The sequence below is a fragment of the Micropterus salmoides genome, unplaced genomic scaffold (assembly GCF_014851395.1).
Source record: "Micropterus salmoides isolate LMB-PRFRI ecotype aquatic unplaced genomic scaffold, ASM1485139v1 Ms_hic_scaffold_866, whole genome shotgun sequence".
NCBI classification, from domain to species: domain Eukaryota; kingdom Metazoa; phylum Chordata; class Actinopteri; order Centrarchiformes; family Centrarchidae; genus Micropterus; species Micropterus salmoides.
Window position 1 is genome coordinate 1 of NW_024044644.1, and position 16145 is coordinate 16145.

General features: G+C 39.2%; 1 protein-coding gene across 1 annotated transcript; it reads right to left on the reverse strand.

Moving 5' to 3' along the window:
* Window positions 1-1121: 1121 nt before the first annotated feature.
* Window positions 1122-9521, reverse strand: LOC119894707 (histone-arginine methyltransferase CARM1-like). Its single transcript, XM_038707368.1, has 8 exons — window positions 9381-9521; window positions 6816-6942; window positions 6013-6138; window positions 5739-5917; window positions 5531-5635; window positions 4670-4780; window positions 2457-2634; window positions 1122-1168 (listed from the first exon to the last, which is right to left on the reverse strand). Exons 1-8 carry the CDS (start codon window positions 9480-9482, stop codon window positions 1122-1124), a joined length of 975 nt encoding a protein of 324 aa, XP_038563296.1. The 5' UTR covers window positions 9483-9521.
* Window positions 9522-16145: the final 6624 nt, after the last annotated feature.

The window sequence follows — 16145 nt, forward strand, 5'->3', positions numbered from 1 at the left end:
TGTATAATTCAAGTGAATAAATCTAAAATTTATTGAACATTTGTTATATTGTTATTGAAAAACTTGTATCACGAAAATTGTTGTTATTATTTTATTGTCCAGCCCTAGATTTCATTGCAATAAACGGATCATACTAGCGCCGAAATAACTACATCATGATGCCGATCTGTTAAACGTATAAATTCATGCTTTGTCAAGTCTGTCAGAGGGATGACAAGCAAACAACTTTGAAATACCTGTTTTCTGAATGGAGTTTGGATCGATCAGGGCAATCTTATGCTAACTTGTTTCAACTGCAGTTTTAACACAGGCTGTTTTTGCTCTATAGCTTTAGAGAAACTTGTGGGGACCGCATGCGGGTACCTGCAGGTACTGTGGAACAGGATGTCTCAATAGGAAAGTTTGTGTAAATGATGCAAGGGGGTTCATTTTAATGGACTCTACCTGCCCTGACAGAACATCTGCATAACAACCTTTAGCTTTAATGTCAAAGAAGATGAAAAGTCTAGTCATAGAATATTTTACTGTTGGATTCTTGAATTTTCCTGAAACATAGCCCCGTGTTTTGAGGCTATTTGTTTGCTTTTTTTATCAGATCATCGCTGAATTTCACTATAAATTAGCCTAATTCTACGTAAATTCAAAAATGTGGTTGTCAATCTAATAAACAAGGAGTGATTTTTTTTTTAGCCAGTTTCTTCCCTTATATATTTTTCATCCCTTAAATATGTTTGACCAATTATTCCCTGGGTCACAACGTTATAATGTCCCGTCAACGGCCAAATCCTGTATCAAAGAATAAATTCTGGAAAAACAAAACTTCAGCCTCAACCCTAAATTATCAGCCTACAAAAGATCATATCAGTCAAACCCTTAGTTGGCCTGCATGAGTCAGGACTGGACTGAACCCAAGCGTTTTACACCCAACAGGAAACATGCCTGACTGAGGTCGAACACTGGGAACATGTGTCTGTGTGAGACAGACAGAGACTAAGGGAAAAAGGGGTCCAGTGTGTTTGCGTCCTCATGCATGGATTTATGTTTATGCGTGTGTGTGTGTGTGTGTGTGAGAGAGAGACCAGAAACTAGCTCGTGCGTAGTGTTCAAAGTAGAGCTGCTCGTCACTGAAGGGAGCCATGAATATCACCATAGGAGGGAAACATCAGACCTGGAGAGAGGGTGAGAGAATGATATAGAGACATGGAAGACAGAGAGCCAAACGGAGAGACAGAAACATTGAACATGAGGTTGAAATAAACCCTGACAATTTGCTAAAATCACTGAATTGACCCGCCTATATTTGGGGCAGGCGTCCATATGGGACAGGCCTTTAATTCCTTTTGCACAAACTGAAACTACTATGAAAACAGTTTATTTCAAACAGTATGAATATTACTTGTATAAAAAATACTATATCAAATACACGTCATTCGTTTGATCTAGCTCCGACAGACAGGCTTTTGCACTCTTATTTTGAAGGCAGCAACCTAAGGAAAACAGCAACAGGGTGCAGGATGAGAAAAGTGTGGCAGAAGTTAGCAGACGGAGAGCGATGGACCTCACATGACAGGATTCACAGCTTGGATTAATTTTGAACTGAACAATAGAATTGTGGACTATCTAACGATGTGCAGCATGTCCATACTGACATATTGTTTAAACATTAATATTTGTATTAACGCTCTTAAAAGCTTTGAAGCAGCTAAAGCAGGTGACCCAGTGGGGTTTAAGAGGTTTTAAACATCCAAAGAACTTCTATAAAAAAACAGGACCAGGCGTTTAATGGAGACCTGCGTTTATTTGTCAAACGTGTTCCCGCGCCAGGCCAGCAAAGGAGGTCGGCGGCTATTTGGGACTCAGCTATTAATTGAAGTTTTACTGTACTCTACTTGCATAACCTAATAAAAATAGATTCAATGTTGACTTTTTGTTTCACACAGGGAATGAACACCGGTATCGTGGTTGAGTCCGGTCACCATCCAATCCAGCCACCTCCTCACTCTGACTTTTCTGTTAAATATCCAACACCTTCCTTTTAGAGTTCATAATTGACACTACAGGGCTTTTCCCCGGCGAAACTATGACCCTAAGGGGCTCCCCAGTGCATGACGCCACTGGGTCTTGACCATGCATCCATATGTGACAACTTGGGAGTCAGAACGGGTTGCCAAGTCAATACAAACCAGTACAAAGTTAAGATTGTAAAAGTTAAGTCCCAACCCAGGTTAAACAAAACTTGTTCCAAGTCAAGACCGGTAACTCGTAAGCCAAGTGCCAAGTCAAGATAGCAAAGTCCCAAAGCATGGTGAGTATTAAACACAAATGTGGAGTTATCTCCTACTTGTCATATAAAACCAAAATAGACATCCATTTTAGAGATTTGAGTATTTTATTTATTTATATATTATATATCAACCTTTCGCCCTCCTGCATCCCTGATGCTTCTCTACTCCTACCGTTGGGCTTGAGCCATTTCCTGGCATGCAAGAATCTCTCCATGAGTCCGTCACTGAGCAGCATGTATCCCATTGGCTCAGAGACAATGACATCCACCATATCAGGACAGCTGACCTCCTCCACCTCCCCTTCTAGGACCCTGATCCGCTCAGACAGACAATTACTCTGGACCAGGATCTGCACAGGAGACAGTGAACATGTACTGCATTAAAACACACTATAAAAACCACATAACTACTAAAGATTGTCGATTTCCTCCACATACATACATTGGACTAGAGTCTAGTGAAGGCTGAAAATGTCTCATTATTTTGAAGAAGAAAGGTAGATCTCTCAACTACAGTATACATTAACGCATCCTAAAGCTTACCACTGAAACCCAGAGTAATTCAGTTACTTTAAAGCATCACACGTACGACTTCAATTACACAAATTATCTGAATAAGAGCCCATTTAGAATAAAACTGTACAAACTATGTTTGAGATGAGTGAAAGATGTTATTTTAGGAAGATTCACTACTAATTCTTCTACTGGTGCAGTTGCAAAGTGGAGGAGTCACTGGTTCCAGAAGTGCTTTTTCCCAATTCAATTTTATGTTTCCGTTAATCCTCAATGTTACTTAACATAGAAACATGAGAGTCTCCCAGATAATCTAACAAACTGTAGCTTTGTATTGTGGTCACCAATTTGAATGGTTTCAACTTCTTCAACAAATCACGTTTTGTCCATTATTTTGGCATGACGGGGTGACTCAAACTAAAATTCCAAGGAGCTGTGGAGAAAAACCAATCAGAGGTGGGAATGAAAGTGGCAGCAGCAGCACATTGTCATTGCACTTGAGAACAAAGCACAGTGCCAAAGTTGCTAAAACATCTAAAATTGATTGATACAGGCTGTGTCAAAACCATCATTTTTTTTGGATGTGTTACAACCATCCCCCGTCTCCCCTACTAACTATGAGCTCCAACTTTAACACCACTTCAACATCACCCAATCCATAAGTGTATTTCTGTATGTCCATGTTTTTAAATAGGTGTGGTCAAAAAGTTTCAGAGAGATGAACAGAAAGCCCTACTTCTGCTTCTTCAATAGAAAGACAAAACCATAATGATACCAAGTGGTCATGTTGATCTGCTAGAGCCCTGAATGCCTAATATACATTACTGTGCAAAGGTTTTAGGCAGGTGTGGGAAAACTCTGTAACGTAAGAATGCTTTCAAAAATAGACATGTTAATAGATTATATTTATCAATTAACAAAATGCAAAGTGAGTGAACAGAAGAAAATGTAAATCAAATCATTATTTGGCAAAGGGTGGTCACACCAAAATTGAGTTGTTTTAGATCTTTCTTCTGTTCGCTCTCTTTGCAGAGAGAGAGAACTGTGCAACAGCTTTGTCTGGGAATTTGAGATTTCTGCCTCTACCCAAATACAATGGATGCAAATGGGATTTGGTTTGTGGTGTCAACAACATTGAATAATTTAATTCAACATCAAATGTCTTTCCAGAAACAATGTTGTGGTTCCTCTGGACAATCCACAGGACACACATTGTCTGCAGATTTTATAGGGACCGTTTCTTCAAAATGAATTTCCAGTAAGAACTGTGGACACTGTGTTCTGTGGATTATCCAGAATGACAGGGACATTGTTTTTGGAAAGAGACCTCCCAAAATCTGGAAATATATAACTAGAAGCATCAAAATCCCTTTGTAATATGCCATTTATTTGGATATGGTGTGGAGCAGTTAAATCTGACACCAAGCTAATGTCCACTATTTAATAAAAGGCAGACATAATCCCCATATATCCGTCTAAGCCCAGTACTGTGTGCATCAGCATCTCTCTGCAACCCCTATCCTACTGAATGGGCCAGATGTTGCCGCAACCCATTAACTCCCCAGAATGCCACGCTCTGCATGTGATGTATGTACTCTATGTTTGTGTGTGCTATTTAGTGCATTGCTGTGGTTTCTTTTTAGGCTCTATCAATGCCAACACACACACACACACACTAACATAACTCTCAGAAATCTGCATGTGAGCTCACAGTTTGGAGTTTTCATAAATTGCTTGTAGGTTAGTTACATTTACTCAAACAATGCTTTCATTTCTGCGCTTTTAAAACCTGTGTATATCAGATACCTAGACTATTTTAAGGCTGACAGTATAATGACAGAAATGGAAGATGAAGGCTTCAAATCTACTGACCTGTGTAAACTTGGCCATGGGGCTGGCCTCAACAGCATACACTCTGGTGGCTCCTGCCTGGACTGCAAAGAAGGACAGAATACCAGAACCACAACATATATCCAGAACCACCTACAGAGACAAAAAAAGAGAAGAAAATGTGTTATGCTGTGAAACACCTTTTTGTCTTGTCTTTGCATTTTATTTAATAGAGGAAATGTGATGTAAGATGATGGGATGACCTGATGTATTTAAAGTGGGGACGTCGCTGTTGCGAGCTGTGGACCACTAGGCCACTGTGAAGACTCCCATCATTTATTTTCTTTTGGCTAACAAAACTTTGTGTTTGTGTTTATTTTTTTTTCCAAATAACTTTGATTAACCTGTTTTACAGCCTGTTTCATTGTTAGACTGACTGTGCTTCTTGATCCACCAGACTTCTTTTAGGAGATATGGCAGGCAGCTGTTGTTCAGGTGTACTAATTGTAGGCTTGGAGGTTTGAACTACCTTTCAGCAAACTGAAAGCTAAATTACTCCCAATGTGTTTAAGGAAGATGTGAGTAGCTTTGGAAAAAATCACATAGCAATTACTTTGAGTACATGTTATCATAACTAATGAAGAGGCCTAACATATTGGAATAATCCTTTAACTGTATATTACTGGCTTGTTTGAATACATTTCAATAAAAATTAATAACTGTACTTGACTACTACACTATGTACCTGACTGTATACATCTGTTTTTAACAGGGATAAGGAAACCTGTGGGCTATATCATTTATACATGGATGGAATTTACATACTTAGTGGAGGAGCATTTTATAATATAAACAGGATAAAGCCAGTGTCTCCAACAACAGTCTTTAGGAGCTCATGAGCACCTTGTCTCTGAAGTCGGTCTCATTGTTTAAAATGGCTCTCTGGTAGGTGGTGATCCTCAGGTAGTCTTGAAGCAGAGACTGCTGCTGGGACAGACAGCTGTGGAACTAAACACAAATCCAGCAATGAACAACATGTATTTTAAATTCTTGTTCAAACCGATTTATTTATCCCCAGCACCTGTGAAGTCAGAGTGAACAAGTGGCTTACCTGGTAGGTACCCAGGGTAGGGGCATTTTCAGTTCTTGATTCAAACATAGGGGGATGTCTCCTAGAAGGTGTTTTGCCTCTCTCTGAATCTCTGTTTTCCCTCTCATCTCTTTCTGTGCAACCTTTCTTAGTCTCTTCATCATCCCCTCTCTTCAGTAACTGCTGGAAGTTCTTCAGATCTGCAGATTCAAAGAGAATATGTTTCCCGAGTTCATGACATACAACCAAACCCATTTGGATAAGCAGTATGAATTTAAGAATATACTGTACAAACCAGCAGGAGTTCTGAACTGCAGCAGAAAACTCAACTTGCCAAAGGAGACCAGGAAGGACTGCCGTCCGACCTGGCAGCAGTCCATCTCCTTGGAAACAGTAAACTGGAAGACTGATGCTCTGTTGGCTGAGAACACATTTACATTTTATCAGTGGTGGACGAAGTATTCAGATCCAGAAGTAAAAGTACTAATACAACACTGTAAAAGTACAATGGAAAATGTTACTTAAGTATAATTATGTAAGTATAACCAGCAAAAAGTGTACTTAAAGTATTAAAAGTACTCAATGCACAAAAACTTCCATCGCTGATGAGCTATGATCTTCAACACACAACAGTGAAATGTATGTTATGGATATCTGATTTTATTAATGATGAGGTGTCATGACTAACTTTCCATTTCTGGTTGGGTCCTATCTCAACACTGAACTTTTGGCACACACTTTTTCCACTACTACAGCCTCTTCCTGGAATCAATAAATCAGTGGCTTTCAAAGTGGGGTCCGGGGACTCCCAGGAGTCCTTTAGAGGGTTCGAGGGGGTCCCAAGCAAAAAAGGGGAATCATTTATTTTCACTATAAGTAATTACCATAAGTAACGCAACGACTTTACAACTAGACTGTGTGATTATTTTGTCATTGGTTACATACATTTTTTGTAATAAAAAGCCATTTCCATGGTCTAATTTGTTTCAGTTTGGGGGTCCTTGACATGAAAATATTTGAGTACCACTGCTCTAACTTAGCGAGCGTGGCACGTTTCAGCGTGTGTGTGTGTGTGTGTGTGTGTGTGTGTGCGCTCACCATCCTGCACAGTGAGCAGCTGAGTCTCCAGTCCTGTGGTGAGGAGCAGTGTGAGCTCCTGCTCTGCTCTCTGTCTGCAAACACTGACCTGCTCCTCCCTGTTCATCCCTTCCTGGACCTGCACCTCCTTCAGAACACAACACACTGGGTTATGTCACAGAGCACAAGAACGTTTCAGACCCAACCAAATTACTCCGGACCAGATCTAGTATGATGAGCTTTCGTGTTTAAATTACTTTTAATATTAACCCCACAGTCTACCAAAATCTAAATTTGGCAAAGAGGAGGAATCCTGAGGTATGACAGTTGGCTGTGATAGTGTAAGTCTACAAAAGACAAGCAGGTATAGTAGTGGATGGATGGCGGGTCTTTGGTCCAGAATCTAGTGGATGTAATTAAACTGGAGCACACTGGAGCTTCCTCCATACTCAGACCAATCATTTCCTCCTCTGTCTCAACAATTTTAAAGTAAACAGCAGAATTTATTTGCACTACATAACTTTCTACCAGGGATGTGCACTTGCAGGTAACTGTTTGGATAGGCCAGATGACATTGCATTGGGATAAAAATAAGTATGGATGACCCTGCATCTTTGCTGGGCCAATTTTAGTCCCATTTGTCCCAACGCAAGAAGCTTGATTAATAATACCTAACTCAACCATCAGACATTTGAATGTCTGTAGCACAAACTAGAATAACCTTTAGCAAGGTATATAATGTCTTATCACTACACCACGGCTTCAAAAAGACATATTAGGAGCACCTTCTATGTTACAGTGATGGCGTATGTTACCAACAGCAGCATGTCTTTTCATCACATTGCCACTTTCTGTGTTTTAAACAAACTTACTGAAAGGCACGTGGTAAAACAGGATTGTGGGAACTACTGTAAAAACTCTGGATTTAAGTGTAGTAAAACTGCAAGATGTGCACGTATTAGCTAAAAGAACAAATCTTGTGGCTGATCTCTCCTGGTTCCAAGCCTCTGGTTTGCGGCAGACATCTCTGATATTTTCAGAGATTCAAACAGGTCTGGAGTTGTGATTGAAAGCAGTTTCACTGGCGGAAATAACAACTGATCTGATCAGAGCTAAATAGGAGGGATTAAGATTGTCATCTTCCTACAAAATATTTCTTAGATCGCTAATGTCCCTGCTCCAAACAATGTTCCTGTTTAAATGAACATGATGTCAGACTAAATAATGATTTAAAAATGAAACAGCAATTTAGTCTCATCATTGCGAAAAGAAAAGAAAAACTTGGTTTGAGGGTGAATACAAATGTAGGGAAACTCACAGTCTTTAAAATAGGTAAACCAGGAATATAATCCAACATCTCCGTTTGTCAAATGTTTTATAGGCTATAATGCACACAAAAAAACTGATTTCTTTGATGACTGACGGAATCAGGTTTATGCAGATAATTGCATATCTGCAACAAAGTCACATGTAAAAATGTACTTTATCACTGTGGGTGAAGTTGTCCACTGAAATTGGGTTAAAATCAAGGTCAGCTGGACTTACTTTTGTTTCTCATTAGAGAGGCTTCTTCTTTTCTGGCAGGAAGTCCCAGCTATTTAACCTCTGAGGGGTCGTTTTCAAGGAAATGGATCCAGCTTGGTTTGTTAGTGCTCCTGGCACTACACAACACTGGAAGAAACCAATTATCTTGCAGGAAGTAGCCATCAGAAGATGGGTAAACAGTGGTCATAAAGGGATGGACATGGTCAGCAACAATACTCAGGTAGGCTGTTGCATTTGACCGATGCTCAGTTGGTACTAAGGGGCCCCAAAGACAAATTCGTTCAGAGATGGTATTCTGCATACCTTGGTTGTAACGAGTGGTTATTAGAGTTACTGTTGCCTTTCTGTCATCTCAAACCAGTCTGCCCATTCTCCCCTGACATCAACAAGGTGTTTTCGTCCACACAACAGCCGCTCACTGGATATTTTCTCTTTTTCGGACCATTCTCTGTAAACCCTAGAGATGGTTGGGTGTGAAAATCCCAGTAGATCAGCAGTTTCTGAAATACTCAAACCAGCCTGTCTGGCCCCAACAACCATGCCACGTTCAAAGTCACTTAAATCCCATTTCTTCCCTATTCTGATGCTCGGTTTGAACTTCAGCAAATTGTCTTGACCACATCTACATGCCAAAATGCATTGAGTTGCTGCCATGTGATTGGCTGATTAGCTATGTGTGTTAAGAAGCAACTGAAGAGGTGTACCCAATAAAGGGCCGGTGAGTGTAAATATATATATATATATATATATATATATATATATATATATATATATATATATGCAGCCTTTGGCTCAGCATGGTCATGTTATCTTTTTGCATTTTGTGCATTTTATGTGCCTTTCAGATCCATTTGCATTAAACCAGAACAGACTAGTTTTGGAGCTGCCGCAGAACAGCATAGCAGCAGAGTTTGATTAGTTTAAACTCAGAACTTACGCCAGGTTTATTTACATAAAATGCGTCTTATAAAGTCACAACCCAGCAGATAGGAAAATATAAGCAGTATATAAAAGTGCGCCCTCTGCAGCCTCCACTGTTACCTCCTCACGTGTCTCCATGTTCTCCTCCTCGGCCCTCACCTCCTCCTGCAGAGCAAAGACCCTGACAGAGAACGTCAATGATTCCTCACTCCTCTCCTCCATTCTTCATTCTGAAGCTGCTCTTTGGGAAGTAAGAACAGTAGAGAGCAGAGGGGAGCGGGTGAAGGGGGGTAAAAGGGGAGGAGAGACGGAGGATGGATTATAGGGGAAGACAGAAGGAAAGTAGGGAACAGAAGTTAACGTTGGAAGAAACTGAGAAATCCATGCACGGCTTTGCTATAAGCACTTCACAGCAGCTCACATTTCAAGAATTTCACATTCCTTTGGAATTGATTCAAGTCATGTATCTTACTTACAATTTCGCTTTTAGTTAACAGAAGAGATATGTATACTGGTGGGACTGGGTAAGAATTCTGGTGGGATATTGGCATTGTATAACTTGCGTCTGTTTTTCTGTTTTTATTGCATGTTCTTTGGACAGGGTGTGTGTCCTCATGCCCTTAATAAAAAGCTTTGATTTGATTGATATTAATGGTTTGTAAAAACATTTGCTGAGCCTTTACATCATTTATAATAAAAAAAAATGCGTTTACAGGTTGTGAAAAGTCTGTTTGACTGATTCTAGTACATGCACAGCTGCTACTGCTGAAACACACAGCTAGACAACCATTTCATTTAGAACAAGTCCATGATGTATAAACTTTATACTTTGTCTCACACATCATGCTGGAAGGTCAGTTCATTTATAAATAACAAGACTCCCTCTGCTGGATACTAGCATCACTGCAAGAAAACAGAGAAAACATCAACGCATAATAATGTTATAAGAAAATTAAATTAGAGGAAGGAAAAGCCACCAGCTTTACATTTTTAAATGCACATTGGCTGTGCTATTTATTTATTAGTTTTCAACTTTATTCCAGAACAAACACAAGAATAGGAAAGTGTTAGAAGGATGAAAAACCAGCAAAGAACACCAACTTGTTAAAGAATGGGTTCACCCATTTTCAAGTCTGTCTTAAAACAATTGTACAGCCTCTTTTGTGTTTTTGCCCTTCTAAATTTCCTCTTGTTTTTATTGTTCCTGCACTGCAGCTCAACAGGGAAACATTCACAGGCCATTTTACACTAAAACATTAGTAACTTTGTAGTTACTATTAAGATGTAATCCTTATGGTAACTCACATAACATCGAGCACTAGTACCTCCGATAGTTACTTTGCTGTTTCATCATGGCATTTTATTGATGCTTCTCACCAGATAGTTTTTTGTGCTTTGAATGAATTTGTCTTTTCAAATCCACAGCCAGACACTCAGAGACATTGATACTCTAAAATAGAGGAGCAGCCTGACCTATGACCCACAAGTAGGCTACTTGTGAGTGACCAGCTGGCCTCTGCCCTTTTGGAACTGGTGGTTTTAGAGTAGATAATAGTGTTTAAATGAATTTAAGAAGTCATTGTTTGCGGTTATTGTGTGGCATTATGATAACAGTTGCTGAGACAGCCAGTGTACGAACTCATCCTTCACTGTCAGTCTATTATCAGTTAATGACGCTTCATTATTAATAGTTTAGAATTAAACGCCCCTTTTTGAGACAGTTTGGAGGTTTGATTATTGGTCCCTGATCCCAAGGTGGTGCTCCTTACATATTAATCCTAATTAAAGATTAATAACTTTTCAGTACCTCTAGATCCTGTTTGATATTCAGGTGGTTAATACCCAAACCTGCGCCTATGTTAATCCCCAACAACAGTGAGCGTCAGATAAGCAAAATTAAGCAGCATTGAGAGGTAACTGAGAACTGATTTGGTGCGGAGGGTTTATGGCTGATATGCCTTATACAGCACAGTTTGGCTGAGTCGTTTCTATATTGAATTTCATTCTATGCTGTATGCACCTGTTCCTCATTCCAAACCAGAGACAGATCGGCTCCTGTCTTCTACCCACGGATCCTAAAGGCACGCAGTCAGATCAAGCAAACATGAACCAATGTTTCAGCAGTGAAGTCATGTTGAAATCTGTCACATACATGCAACAATCCTATACTAATTGGGCAACAATATACAGCAGTAAAGTGTATCCATGGCAAGGAAAAAAGTATAAGAAAATGTGACACATTTTGTCTGATTGCACAATCCAATAAATGCCGGAAATTCTTTTATCACCTTAGCTGAAGAACCAAGCATTTTATTGATCCAAGTTATATTTAAGGACAGGCTGTCATTTCAATTAGATTATATAAGTACAACTGACCATATTTTAATGAGGTTTTCATGTTTTCTGATCTATGTTGTTGCTGCTTTTGGCTGTTAATGCAACACAGACTCTTTCACACAATTCATTAAACAATGCGTGACAACAGTATTTCTGATTATAGCGGATTTATTTTACTGTGACTATAATTGACCGTGTTTATATTTGTTAATGGGGGCTACAGCTGCAATTCATTGTGCAACCCTGTTTTATAATGACAAAAATTACGAAAACTTTGAATGATTACAATAATAATGTACATTATACTGAATTTAACACACACATTATTGTCGTACAGGTAATTCCTATTCAGCAGCCATTTAAAAGTGTAAACCATGATACAGTACATCAACGTGGAGTTCTTCTGGACTTGGTCCTTCCGCCAACGTCATCATAAATATATTTTCACACTAACAAACACACTCAAGGACTGACATATGGCTTGCCTACAGGTAGTGTTTCTTTATACTGAAGGTTATTTACAGAATTTGAGTCTTTGTAGAAATCTATTAACCAAATATCAAGCTGCAAAATGTTCTTGGTAAAAGCTTGTACTTTATCCACATTCAGTCAAGTTCCAACCCCAGCTCATCTGTGGTGAGCCCAACCACAGTAACCCTTTTCTTCAAACAAGGAGGCTCTTCCTTGTACCCAGCTCAGAAGCCGACTCAAATCCTTTACGTAGTACAACGTGGGTCAACTGAATGGCAGAAGTGGGAATCCATTTATCGTGCTTTGTATTTTAAATTTTCCGTAGAGCTCCCAGAATGCACAGGACCACTACTGTGACCAGCAATACTCCGGCAATGAGGCCAATCCGAATCCATGGGATTGTGTCCCACTGGAGAGACTCAGATGATGTCTCTGGGGTGCCTTAAAGGATGGGTGAGGGAGGGAGGGAGGGTAGAAAGAGTGGAGAGCACACATTATAGCTAAAATTCACAGTATACACGTTGCACTTTAAAAAGGAAATAAAGTTAGCTTCTATTTTTATCTGTCTTTAAACTCTTATTACAGAAATGGGGCCGAAATTGGGGCGCATGACATCTGTATTGAACCAATGTTGCATTTATGCATGGTAATAACATGTAATCACGATGAAATATTGTGTTTTGATAATTTGTTTGTTAATTAGAAGTGCAAATTTGTGGACATGTTAGGACCTTGACATAGTACCTTTAAAGCCCACAACAATTTGAATATGGTAAACATCTAAACAGCATCTTGGTCACACTTGAAACTTTCGTCAGTGTAAACCTCTCAAAGTTTCAAAGAAAAGAAACCCAGAATTTGGTGGTTATGTAAAGAGGATTCCCAGCCCTGAAAAGTAAAATATTTTTGCTGATTATACACTAATAACAGATCAACGAACACACACAGGAGGTAGGTAAAGTGTTTGAAAAAAGTATAGAGCTGCTCACCTTCATCTAGAAATGATGTCATTGACTCCTCAGAGCCTTCCATTGGCTGTGACTCTGTTAGTATAAAAACATCATTAAATTGAGGTGTGAGGTTGAGACGTGCTGCAAACACAGAAAACACATCCAGACCGAATGACGTGGTAGCCCATGCTTATTACAGTAAGGTGACAGCCACAGAGACCGTGTTTTTTTCATTTTTGTGTCAGAGCATTTGATTGGCCAGATTTGGCAGCGCTTTCTTGGGTTTAAAAAACACAGGGTTTCGATTTTTTTGTTGAAATTCCTCTCGAGTTTCTCTGAAAATCCAGACACAAATGGAAGCAAGATGTTGTTGTGATTCTCTTCCACCCAAAACACAGCAATCTAGTGTCTGCTGTCCACAACAGTGTGAAAAGCACAGACCTGTAGGGAAACTTAACAACAGCCTACACAAACGTATGGCCTAACACAGAAGGGCCTCAGGTCAAGACTCAGCAGTTTACCTACATTTTAAGGATAAAAGATACTCTTTCAATTACAACAATGGACATATTTTGGACATGGAGGACAGATGGTTTGAAAGAGGAGGGGAAAAAGGCTATTTACACCAGATTAGAGAAACCATCGCTCAACAGGGGAGCAGGACTGAGACACCACTTATCCCCCACTTACAATTCTGTCCTTTCATCTCTTCCCAGGAGAGGGAAATAGCGCTCACATTTGGCCTCATGTGACAATGCCAACAACGGCCGTACAGACTTGGCCTCACATGACTCATACACCCATAATGACTTTACAATCCTATGTCGTTACAGCCAGGACCACTAAAGAACCAAGTGGCACCTTGATAACGACCTCACAGAGACTATAAAGCTGGGACTCCCTGCCAGTCAGTCAGAACTGAAGAAGCCTCTTGGATGAGAGACATATCGTCTTGGAGTATATTCAACCAGGTCAAGCTGTAATTAAATTTTAACCTTACATAGATAATGGTGTCTGATTTTTAAGGTATCTTCTTCTAGTTTAAGCATGTATCTTCTTTATGTGTATCCATACTATACTACTCCATAATATATATACACAGTATGTATCCATAGTGAGTATGAATTTTTAGTTTATTGCCATATAGCCTGGCGTCTTGTAACCTACTTTTCTTTTATATCACATTTTCATTCTTACTGAGCAAGGCTCACCTTTTATTGAGTGTGGGGAATCTTCCAGAACAGGAATACGATAAATTGGGGATTCTGTGGTTTCAACATCCGTCACATCTGTCAAATCCGTTACATCTGTCAAATCCGTTACATCCGTTACAGCCGTCAAATCCGTTACATCCGTTACAGCCGTCAAAGCCGTTACATCCGTTACAGCCGTCACAGCCGTCACATCCGATGTCCAAGGTATTGTAAGCAAGTGTGAAGTACTGACCCAGACCCCAGTGGTTGTCTCTTCCGGATGAAAAACTGTTTGAAAGAGTAACCAAAATATTTATGTTCCAATAGAAACTTAGATTATACATTATGATAGAACAACAGGTATGTGTTGTGATTTGGATTAGATTGACAGATAGTATGTATTTAGGGTCATAATAAAATGTCCACCTGAACGGCCTTGTGATGGTAAACCACCCTTATCTTATAACGATTATGTCTACTGATGAAAATACAGTGTGCTTACCAATAGCTGTAGGGTTTGTTCTTAGCACAGTCAATGTGATACTCTCTGGTATCCCAGGCTTGGGATCTTCATAATCCCTGAAAATATAATTAATAATGGTTATATAATTAGTACAAAGCCCATTTTATTGCTGCATTTTCAATGATATTCTATTATGCACCTAAATAATGGGAAAGTACCTCATTCTGAGGTACATTTGAAGTAATTTGCCTTCTCATTGTTGTTTGATCCCGTTTGTTTTTTTTTTGTTTTTTTTTATCCTGAAGGGCTTGGAAATGTTTGGAAACTATATTTCTTTTCTTGTCAATAATTAGATGTACTTCATTAAATGAAGAGGAAAAATAACAGAATTGTTAGTTTCATTTATTGTTCAGAAAATATTAACAAAATAAATTAAGATTAATGTACCTGAAAGCAGATTTGTTGCACTGCTAACAGGTCACAGAAAATGGTTTACACCGGCAGGATGGCAGGATTAATACTATTACTAATACTACTCCCCCAGTTATGCACATAAAAATGTAAATTTACTAGCTCTGGGCAGTACTGCTCAGATTGAGAAACTTCTCACCGTGAGCCTCGGGCATGAATTCTACAAATCTATAAAACAAAACTTGCATTACAAACTGGGGGCATGGAGTTTAGAAGATGTGGTTGTTCCCCAGCAGGGCAGGACAAGAAAAAAAATATGCTTGGTTTCATTATGGGAAATGTAGGATCCAGTGTTTTTGGACCTGGAAACATACTAAAGATAAAAAGTCAGCTGCTTTAAATTCTACTCTTCTTTTTCTAATATGTCTCTGAATGCAGTACTAAATTGCTGGAGCATCCATTTAAGGTATGAATGTGAAATACTAGCTAATTAAGGGTAAATGTAAAGGTTATAAAGGTTATACTACTGGCTAATAAGGCATTCCTTACGCAAAAATATTACAAAAACAACTAATCAACCAACCAGTCCTTCGAACATACCTGGTTTTATACAAACAGCGGTATTCTCCATTGTCACTCATCATTGTTGTGTTGATAAAAAGATGAATCGCTTCTTTAGTGTCAACCGATAGATCCATCCGAGATAAATCCTCAGCATTAGACACCACAGCAGTAGAGTACAAAGCCTGTTGGTGAAAAGAGATAATCAGATATTAAATGAAAAGACTTTGATGCCAGAATACAAACCGACAACAGTATATAATATTGACAAAGAAAGCATTTGACATATGTTCACTGTGAACTGTGGGTAAAGGTTGTGTGAGAATCTGAGATCTGCTTTTCTGCCCAAAACAATGCGGTATATCTTTATTCTACCCTTGTTTTTTGGGCCTACCTACCTTAATCACCATCCTTTTGTTTTTAAGACTGTGTCTTCTCTTTGTTTAGTGTCATATTTATGAGTTTGTCGAGTGTTCCTGCCCATCTTCTGTGTTTTCTA